General features: G+C 48.2%; 1 protein-coding gene across 2 annotated transcripts in view; it reads left to right on the forward strand.

Annotated features, from left to right (window-relative positions):
* ace (angiotensin I converting enzyme (peptidyl-dipeptidase A) 1) overlaps positions 1-22,926 on the forward strand; it is a 271,560-nt gene that overhangs the window by 220,298 nt on the left and 28,336 nt on the right. For both annotated transcript variants that reach the window (XM_070864766.1, XM_070864767.1), the window contains one exon: positions 20,956-21,125. In XM_070864766.1, coding sequence (XP_070720867.1) covers positions 20,956-21,125 — 170 coding nt within the window. The remainder of the gene's footprint in view (positions 1-20,955; positions 21,126-22,926) is intronic.

Genomic DNA, 22,926 nt, shown 5'->3' on the forward strand with positions numbered 1-22,926 from the left:
CCCAGAGTGAGATCCCAATATAACCCACAGTGAGATCCCAATCTAACCCACAGTGATATCCCAATCTAACGCACAGAGCGGTCCCAATCTAACCCACACAGTGCGATCCAAATCTAACGCACAGTGCGATCCCAATCTAATGCAAACTGCGATCCCAAACTAACACACAGTGCGATCCGACTGTAACCCACAGTGCGATCCCAATCGAACCCACACAGTGCGATCCCAATTTAACGCACAGTGAGATCCCAATCTAACCCACAGTGCGATCCCAATCGAACCCACAGTGAGATCCCAATCCACCCACACAGTGCGATCCCAATCTAACCCACAGTGAGATCCCAATCTAACCCAAAGTGAGATCCCAATCTAACCCACAGTGAGATCCCAATCTAACCCAAAGTGACATCCCAATCTAACCCACAGTGCAATCTCAATCGAACCCACAGTGCGATCCCAATCCAACCCACAGTGCGATCCCAATCTAACTCACAGTGAGATCTCAATCCAACCCACACAGTGCGATCCCAATCTAACTCACAGTGCGATCCCAATCTAACTCACAGTAAGATCCCAATCCAACCCACACAGTGCGATCCCAATCTAATGCACAGTGCGAACCCAATCTATCCCACAGTGCGATCCCAATCTAACCCAACAGTGAGATCGCAATCTAACGCACAGAGCGATCCCAATCTAACCCACACAGTGCGATCCCAATCAATCCCACGGTGAGATCCCAATCTAACCCACGGTGAGATCCCAATCTAACCTACAGTGAGATCCCAATCTAACCCACAGTGAGATCCCAATCTAACCCACGGTGCGATCCCAATCTAACCTACAGTGAGATCCCAATCTAACGCACAGAGCGATCCCAATCTAACCCTCACAGTGCGATCCCAATCTAACGCACAGAGTGATCCCAATCTAACCCACAGTGCGATCCCAATCTAACCCACAGTGCGATCCCAATCCAACCCACAATGCAATCCCAATCTAACCCACAATAAGATCCCAATCTAATCCACAATGCAATCCCAATCTAACCCACAGTGCGATCCCAATCTAACCCACAGTGCGATCCCAATCCAACCCACACTGTGCGATCCCAATCTAACCCACAATGCAATTCCAATCTATCCCAAAGTGAGATCCCAATCTAACCCAGTGAGATCCCAATCTTACCCACAGTGAGATCCCAATCTAACCCACAGTGAGATCCCAATCTAACCCACAGTGAGATCCTAATCTAACGCACAGAGCGACCCAATCTAACCCACACAGTGCGATCCCAATCTAACCCACAATGTGATCCCAATCTAACCCACAGTGAGATCCCAATCTAACCCACAGTGAGATCCAAATCAAACCCACAGTGAGATCCCAATTTAACCCACAGTGCAATCCCAATATAACCCACAGTGAGATCCCAATCCACCTACACAGTGCGATCCCAATCTAACCCACAGTGAGATCCCAATCTAACCCAAAGTGAGATCCCAATCTAACCCACAGTGCAATCTCAATCTAACCCACAGTGCGATCTCACTCTAACCCACAGTGAGATCCCAATCCACCCACACAGTGCGATCCCAATCTAACCCACAGTGAGATCCCAATCTGACCTAAAGTGAGATCCCAATCTAACCCACAGTGCAATCTCAATTTAACCCACAGTGCGATCCAAATCCAACCCACAGAGTGCGATCCCAATCTAACCCACAGTGAGATCCCAATCCAACCCACACAGTGCGATCCCAATCTAACTCAACAGTGAGATCCCAATCTAACCCACAGTGCGATCCCAATCTAACCCAACAGTGAGATCCCAATCTAACCCACTGTGAGATCTCAATTTAACGCACAGAGCGTTCCTAACGAACCCAAACAGTGCGATCCCAATCTAACGCACAGTGAGATCCCAATCTAACCCACAGTGCGATCCCAATCTAACCCACAGTGAGATCCCAATCCACGCACACAGTGCGATCACAATCTAACCAACAGTGAGATCCCAATCTAACCCAAAATGAGATCCCAATCTAACCCACAGTGAGATCCCAATTTAACTCACAGTGCAATCTCAATCTAACCCACACAGTGCGATCCCAATCTAACTCACAGTGCGATCCCAATCCAACCCACAGTGCGATCCCAATCTAACTCACAGTGAGATCTCAATCCAACCCACACAGTGCGATCCCAATCTAACTCACAGTGCGATCCCAATCTAACTCACAGTGAGATCCCAATCCAACCCACACAGTGCGATCCCAATCTAACCCACAGTGAGATCCCAATCTAACCCACAATGAGATCCCAATCTAACTCACAGTGCAATCTCAATCTAACCCACAGTGCGATCCCAATCCAACCCACAGTGTGATCCCAATCTAACTCACAGTGAGATCCCAATCCAACCCACACAGTGCAATCCCAATCTAACTCACAGTGCGATCCCAATCTAACTCACAGTGAGATCCCAATCCAATCCACACAGTGCGATCCCAATCTAACCCACAGTGAGATCCCAATCTAACCTACAGTGCGATCCCAATCTAACCCAACAGTGAGATCCCAATCCAACCCACAATGCAATCCCAATCTAACCCACAGTAAGATCCCAATCTAATCCACAATGCAATCCCAATCTAACCCACAGTGCGATCCCAATCTAACCCACAGTGCGATCCCAATCCAACCCACACTGTGCGATCCCAATCTAACCCACAATGCAATTCCAATCTAACCCAAAGTGAGATCCCAATCTAACCCAGTGAGATTCCAATCTTACCCACAGTGAGATCCCAATCTAACCCACAGTGAGATCCCAATCTAACGCACAGAGCGACCCAATCTAACCCACACAGTGCGATCCCAATCTAACCCACAATGTGATCCCAATCTAACCCACAGTGAGATCCCAATCTAACCCACAGTGAGATCCAAATCTAACCCACAGTGAGATCCCAATTTAATTCACAGTGCGATCCCAATATAACCCACAGTGAGATCCCAATCCACCTACACAGTGCGATCCCAATCTAACCCACAGTGAGATCCCAATCTAACCCAAAGTGAGATCCCAATCTAACCCACAGTGCAATCTCAATCTAACCCACAGTGCGATCTCACTCTAACCCACAGTGAGATCCCAATCCACCCACACAGTGCGATCCCAATCTAACCCACAGTGAGATCCCAGTCTAACCTAAAGTGAGATCCCAATCTAACCCACAGTGCAATCTCAATCTAAGCCACAGTGCGATACAAATCCAACCCACACAGTGCGATCCCAATCTAACCCACAGTGAGATCCCAATCCAACCCACACAGTGCGATCCCAATCTAACCCAACAGTGAGATCCCAATCTAACCCACAGTGCGATCCCAATCTAACCCAACAGGTGAGATCCCAATCTAACCCAAAGTGAAATCCCAATCTAACCCACGGTGAGATCCCAATTTAACGCACAGAGCGTTCCTAACGAACTCACACAGTGCGATCCCAATCTAACGCTCAGTGCGGTCCCAATCTAACGCACAGTGCGATCCCAATCTAATGCACAGTGCGATCCCAAACTAATACACAGTGCGATCCTACTCTAACGCACAGTGCGATCCCAATCTAACCCGCACAGTGCGATCCCATTCTAACCGTCACAGTGAGATCCCAATCTAACACACAGTGAGGTCCTAGTCTTACCCAATGGTGAGATCCAAATCTAACCCAAACAGTGTGATCCCAATCTAACCGACAGTGGGATCTCAAACTAACCCACAGTGAGATCGCTATCTAACGCAGAGTGCGAACCCAATCTAACCCAACAGTGAGATCCCAATCTAACCCACACAATGTGATTCCAATCTAACGTACAATGTGATCCCAATCAACGCACAGTGCGATCCCAATCTAACCCACAGTGAGATCCCCATCTAACCCACAGTGAGATCCCAATCTAACCCACGGTGAGATCACAATCTAACCCACGGTGAGATCCCAATATAACGCACAGTGCGATCCCAATATAACCCACACTGTGATCCCAATCTAACCCACGGAGAGATCCCAATCTATCCCACGGTGAGATCCCAATCTAACCCACAGTGAGATGCCAATCTAACCCACAGTGAGATCCCAATCTAACCCATGGTGCGATCCCAATCTAACCTACAGTGAGATCCCAATCTAACGCACAGAGTGATCCCAATCTAACGCACAGAGCGATCCCAATCTAACGCACAGTGCGATCCCAATCTAACCCACAGTGCGATCCCAATCTAACCCACAGTGCGATCCCAATCCAACCCACACTGTGCGATCCCAATCTAACCCACAATGCAATCCCAATCTAACCCACAGTATGATCCCAATCTAATCCACAATGCAATCCCAATCTAACCCACAGTGCGATCCCAATCTAACCCACAGTGCGATCCCAATCCAACCCATACTGTGCGATCCCAATCTAACCCACAATGCAATTCCAATCTAACCCACAGTGAGATCCCAATCTAACCCACACAGTGCAATCCCAATCTAACCCACAATGTGATCCCAATCTAACCCACAGTGAGATCCCAATCTAACCCACAGTGAGATCCAAATCTAACCCACAGTGAGATCCCAATTTAACCCACAGTGCGATCCCAATATAACCCACAGTGAGATCCCAATCTAAACCACAGTGAGATCCCAATCTAACGCACAGAGCGATCCCAATCTAACCCACACAGTGCGATCCAAATCTAACGCACAGTGCGATCCCAATCAAATGCACAGTGCAATCCCAAACTAACCCACAGTGCAATCCCAATCGAACCCACACAGTGCGATCCCAATTTAACGCACAGTGAGATCCCAATCTAACCCACAGTGCGATCCCAATCTAACCCACAGTGAGATCCCAATCCACCCACACAGTGCGATCACAATCTAACCAACAGTGAGATCCCAATCTAACCCAAAATGAGATCCCAATCTAACCCACAGTGAGATCCCAATCTAACTCACAGTGCAATCTCAATTTAACCCACAGTGCGATCCCAATCCAACCCACAGTGCGATCCCAATCTAACGCACAGTGCGATCCCAATCTAACCCACAGTGAGATCCCAATCTAACCCACAGTGCGATCCCAATCTAACCCAACAGTGAGATCCCAATCCAACCCACAGTGTGCGATCCCAATCTAACCCACAGTGAGATCCCAATCCAACCCACAGTGAGATCCCAATCCAACCCACACAGTGCAATCTCTATCTAACGCATTGTGCGATCCCAATCTAATGCACAGTGCGATCCCAATCTAACTCACAGTGAGATCCCAATCCAACCCACACAGTGCGATCCCAATCTAACTCACAGTGCGATCCCAATCAAACTCACAGTGAGATCCCAATCCAACCCACACAGTGCAATCCCAATCCAACCCACACTGTGCGATCCCAATCTAACCCACAGTGCAATCCCAATCTAACCCAACAGTGCGATCCCAATCTAACTCGCAGTGAGATCCCAATCCAACCCACACTGTGCGATCCCAATCTAACCCACAATGAGATCCCAATCCAACCCACAGTGAGATCCCAATCCAACCCACACAGTACGATCCCTATCTAACGCATTGTGCGATCCCAATCTAATGCATTGTGCGATCCCAATCTAACGCACAGTGTGATCCCAATCTAACGCACAATGCGATCCCAATCTAACGCACAGTGCGATCCCTATCTAACGCATTGTGCGATCCCAATCTAACGCACAGTGCGATCCAAATCTAACGCACAGTGTGATCCCAATCTAAAGCACAATGCGATCCCAATCTAACGCAGTGCGATCCCAATCTAACGCACAATGTGATCCCAATCTAACCCACAGTGCAATCCCAATCTAACCCACACTGAGATTACAATCTAACGTAATATGAGATACCAATTTAACCCACAGAGTGATCCCAATTTAACACACAGTGCAATCGCAATTTAACCCAAAGTGAGTTCCCAATTTAATCCACAGTGAGATCCTAATGTAACCCACAATGAGATCCCAATTTATCCCACAGTGAGATCCCAATCTAACCCACACAGTGCGATCCCAATCTAACGCACAGTGCGATCCCAATCTAATGCACAGTGTGATCCCAATCTAACCCACAATGAGATCCCAATTTATCCCACAGTGAGATCCCAATCTAACCCACACAGTGCGATCCCAATCTAACGCACAGTGCGATCCCAATCTAATGCACAGTGTGATCCCGATCAAAGCCACAGTGCGATCCCAAACTAACCCACAGTGTGATCCCAATCTAACCCACACAGTGCGATCCCAATCTAATGCACTGTGCGATCCCAATCTAATGCACAGTGCGATCCCAATCTAACACACCGTATGATCCCAATCTAATGCAGAGTGCGATCCCAATCTAACTCACACTGAGATCGCAATCTAACATAATGTGAGATCTCAATTTAACCCACAGTGCAATCGCAATTTAATCCACAGTGAGATCCCAATTTAACCCACAGTGAGAGCCCAATCTAACCCCACAGTGAGATCCCAATCTAAAGCACAGTGCGATCCTAATCTAACCCTATATTGAGATCTCAAACTAACCCAAAGTGAGATCCCAAACTAACACACAGTCAGATCCCAGTCTAAACCCACACAGTGAGATCCCAATCGAACCACACAGTAAGATCCCAATCTAACCCACAGTGAGATCCCACTCAAACCCACAGTGAGATCTCAATCTAACCCACAGTGAGATCCCGATCCAACCCACAGTGAGATCCCGATGTAACGCATAGTGAGATCCCGATGTAACGCACAGTGAGATCCCGATCCAACCCACAGTGAGATCCCGATGTAACGCATAGTGAGATCCCGATGTAACGCACAGTGAGATCCCGATCTAACGCACAGTGAGTTCCCGATCTAACACACAGTGAGATCCCGATCTAACGCACAGTGAGATCCCAATCTAACCCACACAGTGCGATCCCAATCGAACCCAAAATGAGATCCTAATCTGACCCACAGTGCGATCCTAATCTAACCCACAGTGAGTTCCCAATCTAACCCACAGTGCGATCCCAATATAACCCACAGTGAGATTCCAATCTAACCCACAGTGAGATCCCAATCTAACGCACAGAGCGATCCCAATCTAACCCACAGTGCGATCCCAATCTAACTCACACTGAGATCGCAATCTAACGTAATGTGAGATCTCAATTTAACCCACAGTGAGATCCCAATTTAACCCACAGTGCAATCGCAATTTAATCCACAGTGAGATCCCAATTTAATCCACAGTTAGATCCCAATCTAACCCACAGTGAGATCCCAATTTAACCCACAGCGAGAGCCCAATCTAACCCCACAGTGAGTTCCCAATCTAACGCACAGTGAGATCCTAATCTAACCCTATATTGAGATCTCAAACTAACCCAAAGTGAGATCCCAAACTAACACATAGTCAGATCCCAATCTAAACCCACACAGTGAGATCCCAATCGAACCACACAGTAAGATCCCAATCTAACCCACAGTGAGATCCCACTCGAACCCACAGTGAGATCTCAATCTAACCCACAGTGAGATCCCGATCTAACCCACAGTGAGATCCCGATCTAACGCACAGTGAGATCCCGATCTAACGCACAGTGAAATCCCAATGTAACCCACAGTGAGATCCCAATGTAACCCACAGTGAGATCCCAATCTAACCCACACAGTGCGATCCCAATCGAACCCACAATGAGATCCTAATCTGACCCACACTGCGTTCCTCATCTAACCCACAGTGAGTTCCCAATCTAACCCACAGTGCGATCCCAATATAACCCACAGTGAGATCCCAATCTAACGCACAGAGCGATCCCAATCTAACCCACAGTGCGATCCCAATCTAACTCACACTGAGATCGCAATCTAACGTAATGTGAGATCTCAATTTAACCCACAGTGAGATCCCAATTTAACCCACAGTGCAATCGCAATTTAATCCACAGTGCGATCCCAATTTAATCCACAGTGAGATCCCAATCTAACCCACAGTGCGATCCCAATCTAACTCACACTGAGATCGCAATCTAACGTAATATGAGATCTCAATTTAACCCACAGTGAGATCTCAATTTAACCCACAGTGAGATCCCAATTTAACCCACAGTGCAATCGCAATTTAATCCACAGTGCGATCCCAATTTAATCCACAGTGAGATCCCAATCTAACCCACAGTGAGATCCAAATTTAACCCACAGTGAGAGCCCAATCTAACCCCACATTGAGATCCCAATCTAACCCACAGTGAGATCCTAATCTAACCCTATATTGAGATCTCAAACTAACCCAAAGTGAGATCCCAAACTAACACACAGTCAGATCCCAATCTAAACCCACACAGTGAGATCCCAATCGAACCACACAGTAAGATCCCAATCGAACCCACAGTGAGATCCCACTCGAACCCACAGTGAGATCTCAATCTAACCCACAGTGAGATCCCGATCTAACCCACAGTGAGATCCCGATGTAACGCATAGTGAGATCCCGATGTAACGCACAGTGAGATCCCGATCTAACGCACAGTGAGTTCCCGATCTAACGCACAGTGAGTTCCCGATCTAACGCATAGTGATACCCCGATCTAACGCACAGTGAGATCCCAATGTAACCCACAGTGACATCCCAATGTAACCCACAGTGAGATCCCAATCTAACCCACACAGTGCGATCCCAATTGAACCCACAATGAGATCCTAATCTGACCCACACTGCGATCCTAATCTAACCCACAGTGAGTTCCCAATCTAACCCACAGTCCGATCCCAATATAACCCACAGTGAGATCCCAATCTAACCCACAGTGAGATCCCAATCTAACCCACAGTGCGATCCCAATATAACCCACAGTGAGATCGCAATCTAACCCACAGTGAGATCCCAATCTAACGCACAGAGCGATCCCAATCTAACCTACACAGTGCGATTCCAATCTAACCCACAATGTGATCCCGATCTAAACCACAGTGAGATCCCAATCTAATGCACAGTGCGATCCCAATCTAACCCACAGCGTGATCCCAATCTAACCCACAGTGAGATCCCAATCTAACGCACAGAGCGATCCCAATCTAACCCACACAGTGCGATCCAAATCTAACGCACAGTGCGATCCCAATCTAATGCACAGTGCAATCCCAAACTAACACACAGTGCGATCCTACTCTAACCCACAGTGCGATCCCAATCGAACCCACACAGTGCGATCCCAATGTAACGCACAGTGAAATCCCAATATAACCAACAGTGCGATCCCAAACTAACCCACAGTGAGATCCCAATCTAACCCAAAGTGAGATCCCAATCGAACCCACACAGTGCGATTCCAATCTAACCCACAGTGCGATCCCAATCTAACCCACAGTGGGATCCCAATCTAACCCACAGTGAGATTCCAATCTAACCCAACAGTGAGATCCCAATCTAACCCACAGTGCGATCCCAATCTAACTCACAGTGAGATCCCAATCTAACCCAACAGTGAGATCCCAATCTAACCCACAGTGCGATCCCAATCTAACTCGCAGTGAGATCCCAATCTAACCCACAGTGAGATCCCAATCTAACCCAAAGTGAGATCCCAATCTAACCCACACTGAGATCCCAATCTAACGCACAGAGCTATCCCAATCTAACCCACACAGTGCGATCACAATGTAACCCACAGTTAGATCCCAATCTAACCCACAGTGAGATCCTGATGTAACGCACAGTGAGATCCCGATCTAACGCACAGTGAGATCCCAATCTAACCCACAGTGCGAACCCAATCTAACTCACAATGAGATCCCAATCTAACCCACAGTGCGATCCCAATCTAACTCACAGTGAGATCCCAATCTAACCCAACAGTGAGATCCCAATCTAACGCACAGTGCGATCCCAATCTAATGCACAGTGTGATCCCAAACTAACACACAATGCGATCCTACTCTAACCCACAGTGCGATCCCAATCTACCCCACACAGTGCGATCCCAATCTAATGCACAGTGAATTCCCAATCTAACCCAACAGTGCGATCCCAATCTAACCCACAGTGAGATCCCAATCTAACCCAAAGTGAGTTCCCAAACTAACTCACAGTGAGATCCCAATCTAACCCAAAGTGAGATCTCAAACCAACCCACAGTGAGATCGCTATCTAACACACAGTGAGATCCTAATCTTACCCAATAGTAAGATCCAAATCTAACCCACACAGTGTGATCCCAATCTAACCCACAGTGCGATCCCAATCCAACCCACAGTGCGATCCCAATCTAACTCACAGTGAGATCTCAATCCAACCTACACAGTGCGATCCCAATCTAACTCACAGTGAGATCCCAATCCAACCCACACAGTGCGATCCCAATCTAATGCACAGTGCGATCCCAATCTAACCCACAGTGCGATCCCAATCTAACCCGCACAGTGCGATCCCAATCTAACCCGCACAGTGCGATCCCAATCTAACCCACAGTGCGATCCCAATCGAACCTACACAGTGCGATCCCAATCTAACTCACAGTGAGATCCCAATCCAACCCACACAGTGCGATCCCAATCTAATGCACAGTGCGATCCCAATCTAACCCACAGTGCGAGCCCAATCTATCCCACAGTGCGATCCCAATCTAACCCAACAGTGAGATCCCAATCTAACGCACAGAGCGATCCCAATCTAACCCACACAGTGCGATCCCAATCTAACCCGCACAGTGCGATCCCAATCTAACCCACAGTGCGATCCCAATCTAACCCACAGTGCGATCCCAATCTAACCCAACAGTGAGATCCCAATCTAACACACAGAGCGATCCCAATCTAACCCACAGTGCGATCCCAATCTAACCCACAGTGCGATCCCAATTTAACCCACAGTGCGATCCCAATTTAACCCACAGTGAGATCCCAATCTAACCCGCAGTGCGATCCCAATTTAGCCCACAGTGCGACCCCAATCTATCCCACACAGTCGAATCCCAATCTAATCCACTCAGTGCGATCCCAATCCAACCCACAGTACGATCCCAATCTAACCCACAGTGCGATCCAAATCTAACCCACACTGTGTGATCCCAATCTAACCCACAGTGTGATCCCAATCGAACCCACACAGTGCGATCCCAATCTAACCCACACTGTGCGATCCCGATCTAACCCACAGTGAGATCCCAATCTAACCCACAGTGAGATCCCAATCTAACCCAGAGTGAGATCCCAATCTAACCCACAGTGAGATCCCAATCTAACCCACAGTGATATCCCAATTTAACCCACAGTGCGATCCCAATATAACCCACAGTGAGATCCCAATCTAACCCACAGTGACATCCCAATCTAACGCACAGAGCGATCCCAATCTAACCCACACAGTGCGATATAAATCTAACGCACAGTGCGATCCCAAACTAACACACAGTGTGATCCGACTGTAACCCACAGTGCGATCCCAATCGAACCCACACAGTGCGATCCCAATTTAACGCACAGTGTGATCCCAATCTTACCCACAGTGCGATCCCAATCTAACCCACAGTGAGAACCCAATCCACCCACACAGTGCGATCCCAATCTAACACACAGTGAGATCCCAATCTAACCCAAAGTGACATCCCAATCTAACCCACAGTGAGATCCCAATCTAACCCAAAGTGACATCCCAATCTAACCCACAGTGCAATCTCAATCGAACCCACAGTGCGATCCCAATCCAACCCACAGTGCGATCCCAATCTAACTCACAGTGCGATCCCTATCTAACTCACAGTGAGATCCCAATCCAACCCACACAGTGCGATCCCAATCTAATGCACAGTGCGATCCCAATCTAACCCGCAGTGCGATCCCAATCTATCCCACAGTGCGATCCCAATCTAACCCAACAGTGAGATCCCAATCTAACGCACAGAGCGATCCCAATCTATCCCACAGTGCGATCCCAATCTACCCCACAGTGCGATCCCAAACTAACGCACATTGCGATCCCAATCTTACCCACAGTGCGATCCCAAACGAACCCACAGTGCGATCCCAATCTAACCCACAGTGCGATCCCAATTTAACCCACAGTGAGATCCCAATCTAACCCGCAGTGCGATCCCAATTTAGCCCACAGTGCGAACCCAATCTATCCCACACAGTCGAATCCCAATCTAATCCACTCAGTGCGATCCCATATCTAACCCACAGTACGATCCCAATCTAACCCACAGTGCGATCCAAATCTAACCCACACTGTGTGATCCCAATCTAACCCACAGTGTGATCCCAATCGAACCCACACAGTGCGATCCCAATCTAACCCACACTGTGCGATCCCGATCTAACCCACAGTGAGATCCCAATCTAACCCACAGTGAGATCCCAATCTAACCCACAGTGAGATCCCAATCTAACCCACAGTGAGATCCCAATCTAACCCACAGTGATATCCCAATTTAACCCACAGTGCAATCCCAATATAACCCACAGTGAGATCCCAATCTAACCCACAGTGACATCCCAATCTAACGCACAGAGCGATTCCAATCTAACCCACACAGTGCGATACAAATCTAACGCACAGTGCGATCACAATCTAATGCACAGTGCGATCCCAAACTAACACACAGTGTGATCCGACTGTAACCTACAGTGCGATCCCAATCGAACCCACACAGTGCGATCCCAATTTAACGCACAGTGTGATCCCAATCTTACCCACAGTGCGATCCCAATCTAACCCACAGTGAGAACCCAATCCACCCACACAGTGCGATCCCAATCTAACACACAGTGAGATCCCAATCTAACCCAAAGTGACATCCCAATCTAACCCACAGTGAGATCCCAATCTAACCCAAAGTGACATCCCAATCTAACCCACAGTGCAATCTCAATCGAACCCACAGTGAGATCTCAATCCAACCCACACAGTGCGATCCCAATCTAACTCACAGTGCGATCCCAATCTAACTCACAGTGAGATCCCAATCCAACCCACACAGTGCGATCCCAATCTAATGCACAGTGCGATCCCAATCTAACCCGCAGTGCGATCCCAATCTATCCCACAGTGCGATCCCAATCTAACCCAACAGTGAGATCCCAATCTAACGCACAGAGCGATCCCAATCTATCCCACAGTGCGATCCCAATCTACCCCACAGTGCGATCCCAAACTAACGCACATTGCGATCCCAATCTTACCCACAGTGCGATCCCAAACGAACCCACAGTGCGATCCCAATCTAACCCACAGTGCGATCCCAATTTAACCCACAGTGAGATCCCAATCTAACCCGCAGTGCGATCCCAATTTAGCCCACAGTGCGAACCCAATCTATCCCACACAGTCGAATCCCAATCTAATCCACTCAGTGCGATCCCAATCTAACCCACAGTACGATCCCAATCTAACCCACAGTGCGATCCAAATCTAACCCACACTGTGTGATCCCAATCTAACCCACAGTGTGATCCCAATCGAACCCACACAGTGCGATCCCAATCTAACCCACACTGTGCGATCCCGATCTAACCCACAGTAAGATCCCAATCTAACCCACAGTGAGATCCCAATCTAACCCAGAGTGAGATCCCAATCTAACCCACAGTGAGATCCCAATCTAACCCACAGTGATATCCCAATTTAACCCACAGTGCAATCCCAAAATAACCCACAGTGAGATCCCAATCTAACCCACAGTGACATCCCAATCTAACGCACAGAGCGATCCCAATCTAACCCACACAGTGCGATACAAATCTAACGCACAGTGCGATCACAATCTAATGCATAGTGCGATCCCAAACTAACACACAGTGTGATCCGACTGTAACCCACAGTGCGATCCCAATCGAACCCACACAGTGCGATCCCAATTTAACGCACAGTGTGATCCCAATCTTACCCACAGTGCGATCCCAATCTAACCCACAGTGAGAACCCAATCCACCCACACAGTGTGATCCCAATCTAACACACAGTGAGATCCCAATCTAACCCAAAGTGACATCCCAATCTAACCCACAGTGAGATCCCAATCTAACCCAAAGTGACATCCCAATCTAACCCACAGTGCAATCTCAATCGAACCCACAGTGCGATCCCAATCCAACCCACAGTGCGATCCCAATCTAACTCACAGTGAGATCTCAATCCAACCCACACAGTGCGATCCCAATCTAACTCACAGTGCGATCCCAATCTAACTCACAGTGAGACCCCAATCCAACCCACACAGTGCGATCCCAATCTAATGCACAGTGCGATCCCAATCTAACCCGCAGTGCGATCCCAATCTATCCCACGGTGCGATCCCAATCTAACCCAACAGTGAGATCCCAATCTAACGCACAGAGCGATCCCAATCTAACCCACACAGTGCGATCCCAATCTAACCCGCACAGTGCGATCCCAATCTAACCCACAGTGCGATCCCAATCTAACCCACAGTGCGATCCCAATCTAACCCAACAGTGAGATCCCAATCTAACACACAGAGCGATCGCAATCTAACCCACAGTGCGATCCCAATCTAACCCACAGTGCGATCCCAATTTAACCCACAGTGCGATCCCAATTTAACCCACAGTGAGATCCCAATCTAACCCGCAGTGCGATCCCAATTTAGCCCACAGTGCGACCCCAATCTATCCCACACAGTCGAATCCCAATCTAATCCACTCAGTGCGATCCCAATCTAACCCACAGTACGATCCCAATCTAACCCACAGTGCGATCCAAATCTAACCCACACTGTGTGATCCCAATCGAACCCACAGTGTGATCCCAATCGAACCCGCATTGCGATCCCAATTTAGCCCACAGTTCGACCCCAATCTATCCCACACAGTCGAATCCCAATCTAATCCACTCAGTGCGATCCCAATCTAACCCACAGTACGATCCCAATCTAACCCACAGTGCGATCCAAATCTAACCCACACAGTGCGATCCCAATCTAACCCACACTGTGCGATCCCAATCTAACCCACAATGAGATCCCAATCTAACCCACATTGAGATCCCAATCTAACCCACAGTGCAATCCAAATCTAACGCACAGAGCGATCCCAATCTAACCCACACAGTGCGATCCCAATCTAACCCACAATGTGATCCCAATCTAACCCACAGTGAGATCCCAATCTAACCCAGAGTGAGAGCCCAATCTAACCCACAGTGAGATCCCAATCTAACCCACAGTGATATCCCAATTTAACCCACAGTGCGATCCCAATATAACCCACAGTGAGATCCCAATCTCACCCACAGTGACATCCCAATCTAACGCACAGAGCGATCCCAATCTAACCCACACAGTGCGATCCAAATCTAACGCACAGTGCGATCACAATCTAATGCACAGTGCGATCCCAAACTAACACACAGTGTGATCCCAATTTAACCCACAGTGCGATCCCAATTTAACCCACAGTGAGATCCCAATCTAACCCGCAGTGCGATCCCAATTTAGCCCACAGTGCGACCCCAATCTATCCCACACAGTCGAAACCCAATCTAATCCACTCAGTGCGATCCCAATCTAACCCACAGTACGATCCCAATCTAACCCACAGTGCGATCCAAATCTAACCCATACTGTGTGATCCCCATCTAACCCACAGTGTGATCCCAATCGAACCCACACAGTGCGATCCCAATCTAACCCACACTGTGCGATCCCAATCTAACCCACTGTGAGATCCCAATCTAACCCACATTGAGATCCCAATCTAACCCACAGTGAGCTCCGATTCTAACGCACAGAGCGATCCCAATCTAACCCACACAGTGCGATCCCAATCTAACCCACAATGTGATCCCAATCTAACCCACAGTGAGATCCCAATCTAACCCAGAGTGAGATCCCAATCTAACCCACAGTGAGATCCCAATCTAACCCACAGTGATATCCCAATTTAACCCACAGTGCGATCCCAATATAACCCACAGTGAGATCCCAATCTAACCCACAGTGATATCCCAATCTAACGCACAGAGCGATCCCAATCTAACCCACACAGTGCGATCCAAATCTAACGCACAGTGCGATCCCAATCTAATGCACAGTGCGATCCCAAACTAACACACAGTGCGATCCGACTGTAACCCACAGTGCGATCCCAATCGAACCCACACAGTGCGATCCCAATTTAACGCACAGTGAGATCCCAATCTAACCCACAGTGCGATCCCAATCGAACCCACAGTGAGATCCCAATCCACCCACACAGTGCGATCCCAATCTAACCCACAGTGATATCCCAATCTAACCCAAAGTGAGATCCCAATCTAACCCACAGTGAGATCCCAATCTAACCCAAAGTGACATCCCAATCTAACCCACAGTGCAATCTCAATCGAAGCCACAGTGCGATCCCAATCCAACCCACAGTACGATCCCAATCTAACCCACAGTGCGATCCAAATCTAACCCACACTGTGTGATCCCAATCTAACCCACAGTGTGATCCCAATCGAACCCGCAGTGCGATCCCAATTTAGCCCACAGTTCGACCCCAATCTATCCCACACAGTCGAATCCCAATCTAATCCACTCAGTGCGATCCCAATCTAACCCACAGTACGATCCCAATCTAACCCACAGTGCGATCCAAATCTAACCCACACTGTGTGATCCCAATCTAACCCACAGTGTGATCCCAATCGAACCCACACAGTGCGATCCCAATCTAACCCACACTGTGCGATCCCAATCTAACCCACAGTGAGATCCCAATCTAACCCACATTGAGATCCCAATCTAACCCACAGTGAGCTCCAAATCTAACGCACAGAGCGATCCCAATCTAACCCACACAGTGCGATCCCAATCTAACCCACAATGTGATCCCAATCTAACCCACAGTGAGATCCCAATCTAACCCAGAGTGAGATCCCAATCTAACCCACAGTGAGATCCCAATCTAACCCACAGTGATATCCCAATTTAACCCACAGTGCGATCCCAATATAACCCACAGTGAGATCCCAATCTAACCCACAGTGACATCCCAATCTAACGCACAGAGCGATCCCAATCTAACCCACACAGTGCGATCCAAATCTAACGCACAGTGCGATCACAATCTAATGCACAGTGCGATCCCAAACTAACACACAGTGTGATCCGACTGTAACCCACAGTGCGATCCCAATCGAACCCACACAGTGCGATCCCAATTTAACGCACAGTGAGATCCCAATCTTACCCACAGTGCGATCCCAATCTAACCCACAGTGACATCCTAATCTAACGCACAGAGCGATCCCAATCTAACCCACACAGTGCGATCCAAATCTAACGCACAGTGCGATCACAATCTAATGCACAGTGCGATCCCAAACTAACACACAGTGTGATCCGACTGTAACCCACAGTGCGATCCCAATCGAACCCACACAGTGCGATCCCAATTTAACGCACAGTGAGATCCCAATCTTACCCACAGTGCGATCCCAATCTAACCCACAGTGAGATCCCAATCCACCCACACAGTGCGATCCCAATCTAACCCACAGTGAGATCCCAATCTAACCCAAAGTGACATCCCAATCTAAACCACAGTGCAATCTCAATCGAACCCACAGTGCGATCCCAATCCAACCCACAGTGCGATCCCAATCTAACTCACAGTGAGATCCCAATCCAACCCACACAGTGCGATCCCAATCTAATGCACAGTGCGATCCCAATCTAACCCACAGTGCGATCCCAATCTATCCCACAGTGCGATCCCAATCTAACCCAACAGTGAGATCCCAATCTAACGCACAGAGCGATCCCAATCTAACCCACACAGTGCGATCCCAATCTAACCCGCACAGTGCGATCCCAATCTAACCCACAGTGCGATCCCAATCTAACCCACAGTGCGATCCCAATCTAACCCAACAGTGAGATCCCAATCTAACACACAGAGCGATCCCAATCTAACCCACAGTGCGATCCCAATCTAACCCACAGTGCGATCCCAATTTAACCCACAGTGCGATCCCAATTTAACCCACAGTGAGATCCCAATCTAACCCGCAGTGCGATCCCAATTTAGCCCACAGTGCGACCCCAATCTATCCCACACAGTCGAATCCCAATCTAATCCACTCAGTGCGATCCCAATCTAACCCACAGTACGATCCCAATCTAACCCACAGTGCGATCCAAATCTAACCCACACTGTGTGATCCCCATCTAACCCACAGTGTGATCCCAATCGAACCCACACAGTGCGATCCCAATCTAACCCACACTGTGCGATCCCAATCTAACCCACAGTGAGATCCCAATCTAACCCACATTGAGATCCCAATCTAACCCACAGTGAGCTCCGATTCTAACGCACAGAGCGATCCCAATCTAACCCACACAGTGCGATCCCAATCTAACCCACAATGTGATCCCAATCTAACCCACAGTGAGATCCCAATCTAACCCAGAGTGAGATCCCAATCTAACCCACAGTGAGATCCCAATCTAAGTCACAGTGATATCCCAATTTAACCCACAGTGCGATCCCAATATAACCCACAGTGAGATCCCAATCTAACCCACAGTGATATCCCAATCTAACGCACAGAGCGATCCCAATCTAACCCACACAGTGCGATCCAATTCTAATGCACAGTGCGATCCCAATCTAATGCACACTGCGATCCCAAACTAACACACAGTGCGATCCGACTGTAACCCACAGTGCGATCCCAATCGAACCCACACAGTGCGATCCCAATTTAACGCACAGTGAGATCCCAATCTAACCCACAGTGCGATCCCAATCGAACCCACAGTGAGATCCCAATCCACCCACACAGTGCGATCCCAATCTAACCCACAGTGAGATCCCAATCTAACCCAAAGTGACATCCCAATCTAACCCACAGTGAGATCCCAATCTAACCCAAAGTGACATCCCAATCTAACCCACAGTGCAATCTCAATCGAACCCACAGTGCGATCCCAATCCAACCCACAGTGCGATCCCAATCTAACTCACAGTGAGATCTCAATCCAACCCACACAGTGCGATCCCAATCTAACTCACAGTGCGATCCCAATCCAACCCACAGTGCGATCCCAATCTAACTCACAGTGAGATCCCAATCTAACCCAACAGTGAGATCCCAATCTAACGCACAGTGCGATCCCAATCTAATGCACAGTGTGATCCCAAACTAACGCACAGTGCGATCCTACTCTAACCCACAGTGCGATCCCAATCTACCCCACACAGTGCGATCCCAATCTAATGCACAGTGAATTCCCAATCTAACCCAACAGTGCGATCCCAATCTAACCCACAGTGAGATCCCAATCTAACCCAAAGTGAGTTCCCAAACTAACCCACAGTGAGATCCCAATCTAACCCAAAGTGAGATCTCAAACCAACCCACAGTGAGATCGCTATCTAACACACAGTGAGATCCTAATCTTACCCAATAGTAAGATCCAAATCAAACCCACACAGTGTGATCCCAATCTAACCCACAGTGAGATCTCAATCTAACCCACAGTGAGATCGCTATCTAACGCAGAGTGCGATCCCAATCTAACCCAACAGTGAGATCCCAATCTAACCCACACAATGTAATTCCAATCTAACGCACAGTGCGATCCCAATCTAATGCACAGTGCGATCCCAATCTAACCCACAGTGCGATCCCAATCCAACCCACACTGTGCGATCCCAATCTAACCCACAGTGCAATCCCAATCTAACCCACAGTGCGATCCCAATCTAACCCACAGTGCGATCCCAATATAACGCACAGTGCGATCCCAATATAACCCACAGTGCGATCTCAATCTAACCCACACAGTGTGATTCCAATCTAATGCACAGTGCAATCCCAATCTAACGCACAGTGCGATCCCAATCTAACGCACAGTGTGATCCCAATCTAATGCACAGTGCGATCCCAATCTAACCCACAGAGTGCGATCCCAATCTAACCCACACTGAGATCGCAATCTAACATAATGTGAGATACCAATTTAACCCACAGTGAGATCCCAATTTAACCCACAGTGCAATTGCAATTTAACCCACAGTGAGATCCCAATTTAATCAACAGTGAGATCCCAATCTAATCCACACAGTGCGATCCCAATCTAACGCACAGTGCGATCCCAATCTAACCCACAGTGTATCCCAATCTAACCCACACAGTGCGATCCCAATCTAACGCACAGTGCGATCCCAATCTAACGCACAGTGAGATCCCAATTTAATCCACAGTGGGATCCCAATCTAACCCACAGTGAGATCCCAATTTAACCCACAGTGAGATCCCAATTTAACCCACAGTGAGATCCCAATCTAACCCCACAATGAGATCCCAATCTAACGCACAGTGAGATCCTAATCTAACCCTATATTGAGATATCAAACTAACCCACAGTTAGATCCCAATCTAACCCACAGTGAGATCCCAATCTAACCCACAGTGAGATCCTGATGTAACGCACAGTGAGATCCCGATGTAACGCACAGTGAGATCCCGATCTAACGCACAGTGAGATCCCAATGTAACCCACAGTGAGATCCCAATCTAACCCACAGAATGAGATCCCAATCTAATCCACAGAATGAGATCCCTATCTAACCCACACAGTGCGATCGCAATCTAACCCACTCAGTGCGATCCCTATCTAACGCACAGTACGATCCCAATCTAACCCACACAGTGCAATCTCAATATCTCTTATTTAAGCCTGTCACCTCTACCCACCTCTACCCATCAGTTACTTGTGTGTTATCCAAGTGCCTGTAACTAGTTTCTCATTCTGGACTCCCTATTCTGGAATCTTTGGGTCATGGATGTTAGTTAATGAACGATGGCTGGCAGAGTGCAGTTTCTCCTGTTTGATTCAATTTTATTTAAGACGTTGTTCTGTCTTAAACAGCGCTGGGATGCCCGAAGAATGTTTGCAGAATCGGACAAATTCTTCACATCACTCGGCCTCATTCCGATGCCACAGGAGTTCTGGGACAAATCGATGCTGGTGAAGCCAGAGGGCCGGGATGTCGTGTGCCACGCCTCCGCCTGGGATTTCTTCAACAGGAAAGATTTTAGGTGAGTGTTGGAGAAGGAACAGGAGCAGAGGGGCACTGCTGAGCAGCCTCATGGATTCACAGCCAATTAAGTCAACTAATGATTGAGTAAACAAGCAAGAAATATAAAGAACGATTGTAAGAGCTTCTACAAGTATGTAAAAAGGAAGTGAGCAGCAAAAATAAGCCTTGGTCCCTTTAGTGGCTGAGACAGGAGAAATTATATTGGGGAATAAGGAAATGGCAGAGAATTTAGGCACATGTTTTGTATCTGTTTTCACAGTAGAAGACACAAAAAGCATACCAAAAATAGTGGGGAGCCAAGGGGCTAATGAAAATGTGGATCTTAAAGTAATTAAGATCCGTCGAGAAAAAGTAATTGAAAAACTAAAGGGACTAACTGCCAACAAATGCCCTGGACCTGACGGCCTACATGCTGGGTTCTAAAAGACATGGCTGCAGAGATAGTGGATGCATTGGTTGTGATCTTCCAAAATTCCCTAGATTCTAGAACGTTTCCATCCGATAGGAAAGTATCAAATGTAACCCCGCTATTGAAGAAAGGAGGGAGAGAGAAAACAGGGAACTACAGGCCGATTGGCATGAATCAGTCATCAGGAAAATGCTGGAATCCATTATTAATGAAGTGGTAATAGGGCATTTAGAAAATCATATGATTAGGTAGTGTCTTTATGGTTTTATGAAAGAGAAATTGTGTTAAACAAATGTATTAGAATTTTTGAGGATGTAACTAGCAGGGTAGATAAAGGGGAAACAGTGGATGTAGTATATTTGGATTTCCAAAAGGCATTCGATAAAGTGCCACATAAAGGTTGCTATGCAAAATAAGGGCTCACGGGATTGGGGGTAATATATCAGTTGGTGAGAGGGGAGCGACCTATCAAAAGCCCAGCGGGAGATCGAGAGCCAGCAGCAGTTGGTGAGAGGGGAGCGACCTATCAAAAGCCCAGCGGGAGATCGAGAGCCAGCGGCAGTTGGTGAGAGGGGAGCGACCTATCAAAAGCCCAGCGGGAGATCGAGAGCCAGCGGCAGTTGGTGAGAGGGGAGCGACCTGTCAAAAGCCCAGCGGGAGATCGAGAGCCAGCAGCAGTTGGTGAGAGGGGAGCGACCTATCAAAAGCCCAGCGGGAGATCGAGAGCCAGCGGCAGTTGGTGAGAGGGGAGCGACCTATCAAAAGCGTACCGGTGCAGCTACAGCGGGAGAGAAAGCAAAATAGAAGTAGAAAGTAATCAAAAAGTGACGTCACAGCCAATGTGGTAAGTGATTGGCTGGTGATTGGTGAGTAGCTTTTCTTTTCTTTTTATTGTTATTACCAATTTAAGGGTATCTAAGGTTAAGACATGGCAGGAGAGCTCGGCCATGTGATATGCTCCTCCTGTACCATGTGGGAACTCGGGGACACTTCCGGTGTCCCTGGGCGCTACGTGTGTGGGAAGTGTATCCGCCTCGAGCTCTTGACGATCCGCGTTGCGGAATTGGAGCTGAGGGTGGATTCACTCTGGAGCATCCACGATGCTGAGAATGACGTGAGTATCACGTGTAGTGAGTTGGTCTTACCGCAGGAGAAGGGTCCACAGCCAGATAGGGAATGGAAGACCAGCAGGAAGAGCAGTGCAAGAAAGATAGTGCAGGGGTCCCCTGTGGTCATCCCCCTGCAAAACAGACACACTGCTTTGAGTACTGTTGGGGAGGATGACTCATCAGGGGAGGGCAGCAGCAGCCAAGTTCATGGCACCGTAGGTGGCTCTGCTGCAAAGGAGGGCAGGAAAACGAGTGGGAGCGCGATAGTGATAGGGGATTCG

The sequence above is a fragment of the Pristiophorus japonicus genome, chromosome 21 (assembly GCF_044704955.1).
Source record: "Pristiophorus japonicus isolate sPriJap1 chromosome 21, sPriJap1.hap1, whole genome shotgun sequence".
NCBI lineage: Eukaryota > Metazoa > Chordata > Chondrichthyes > Pristiophoridae > Pristiophorus > Pristiophorus japonicus.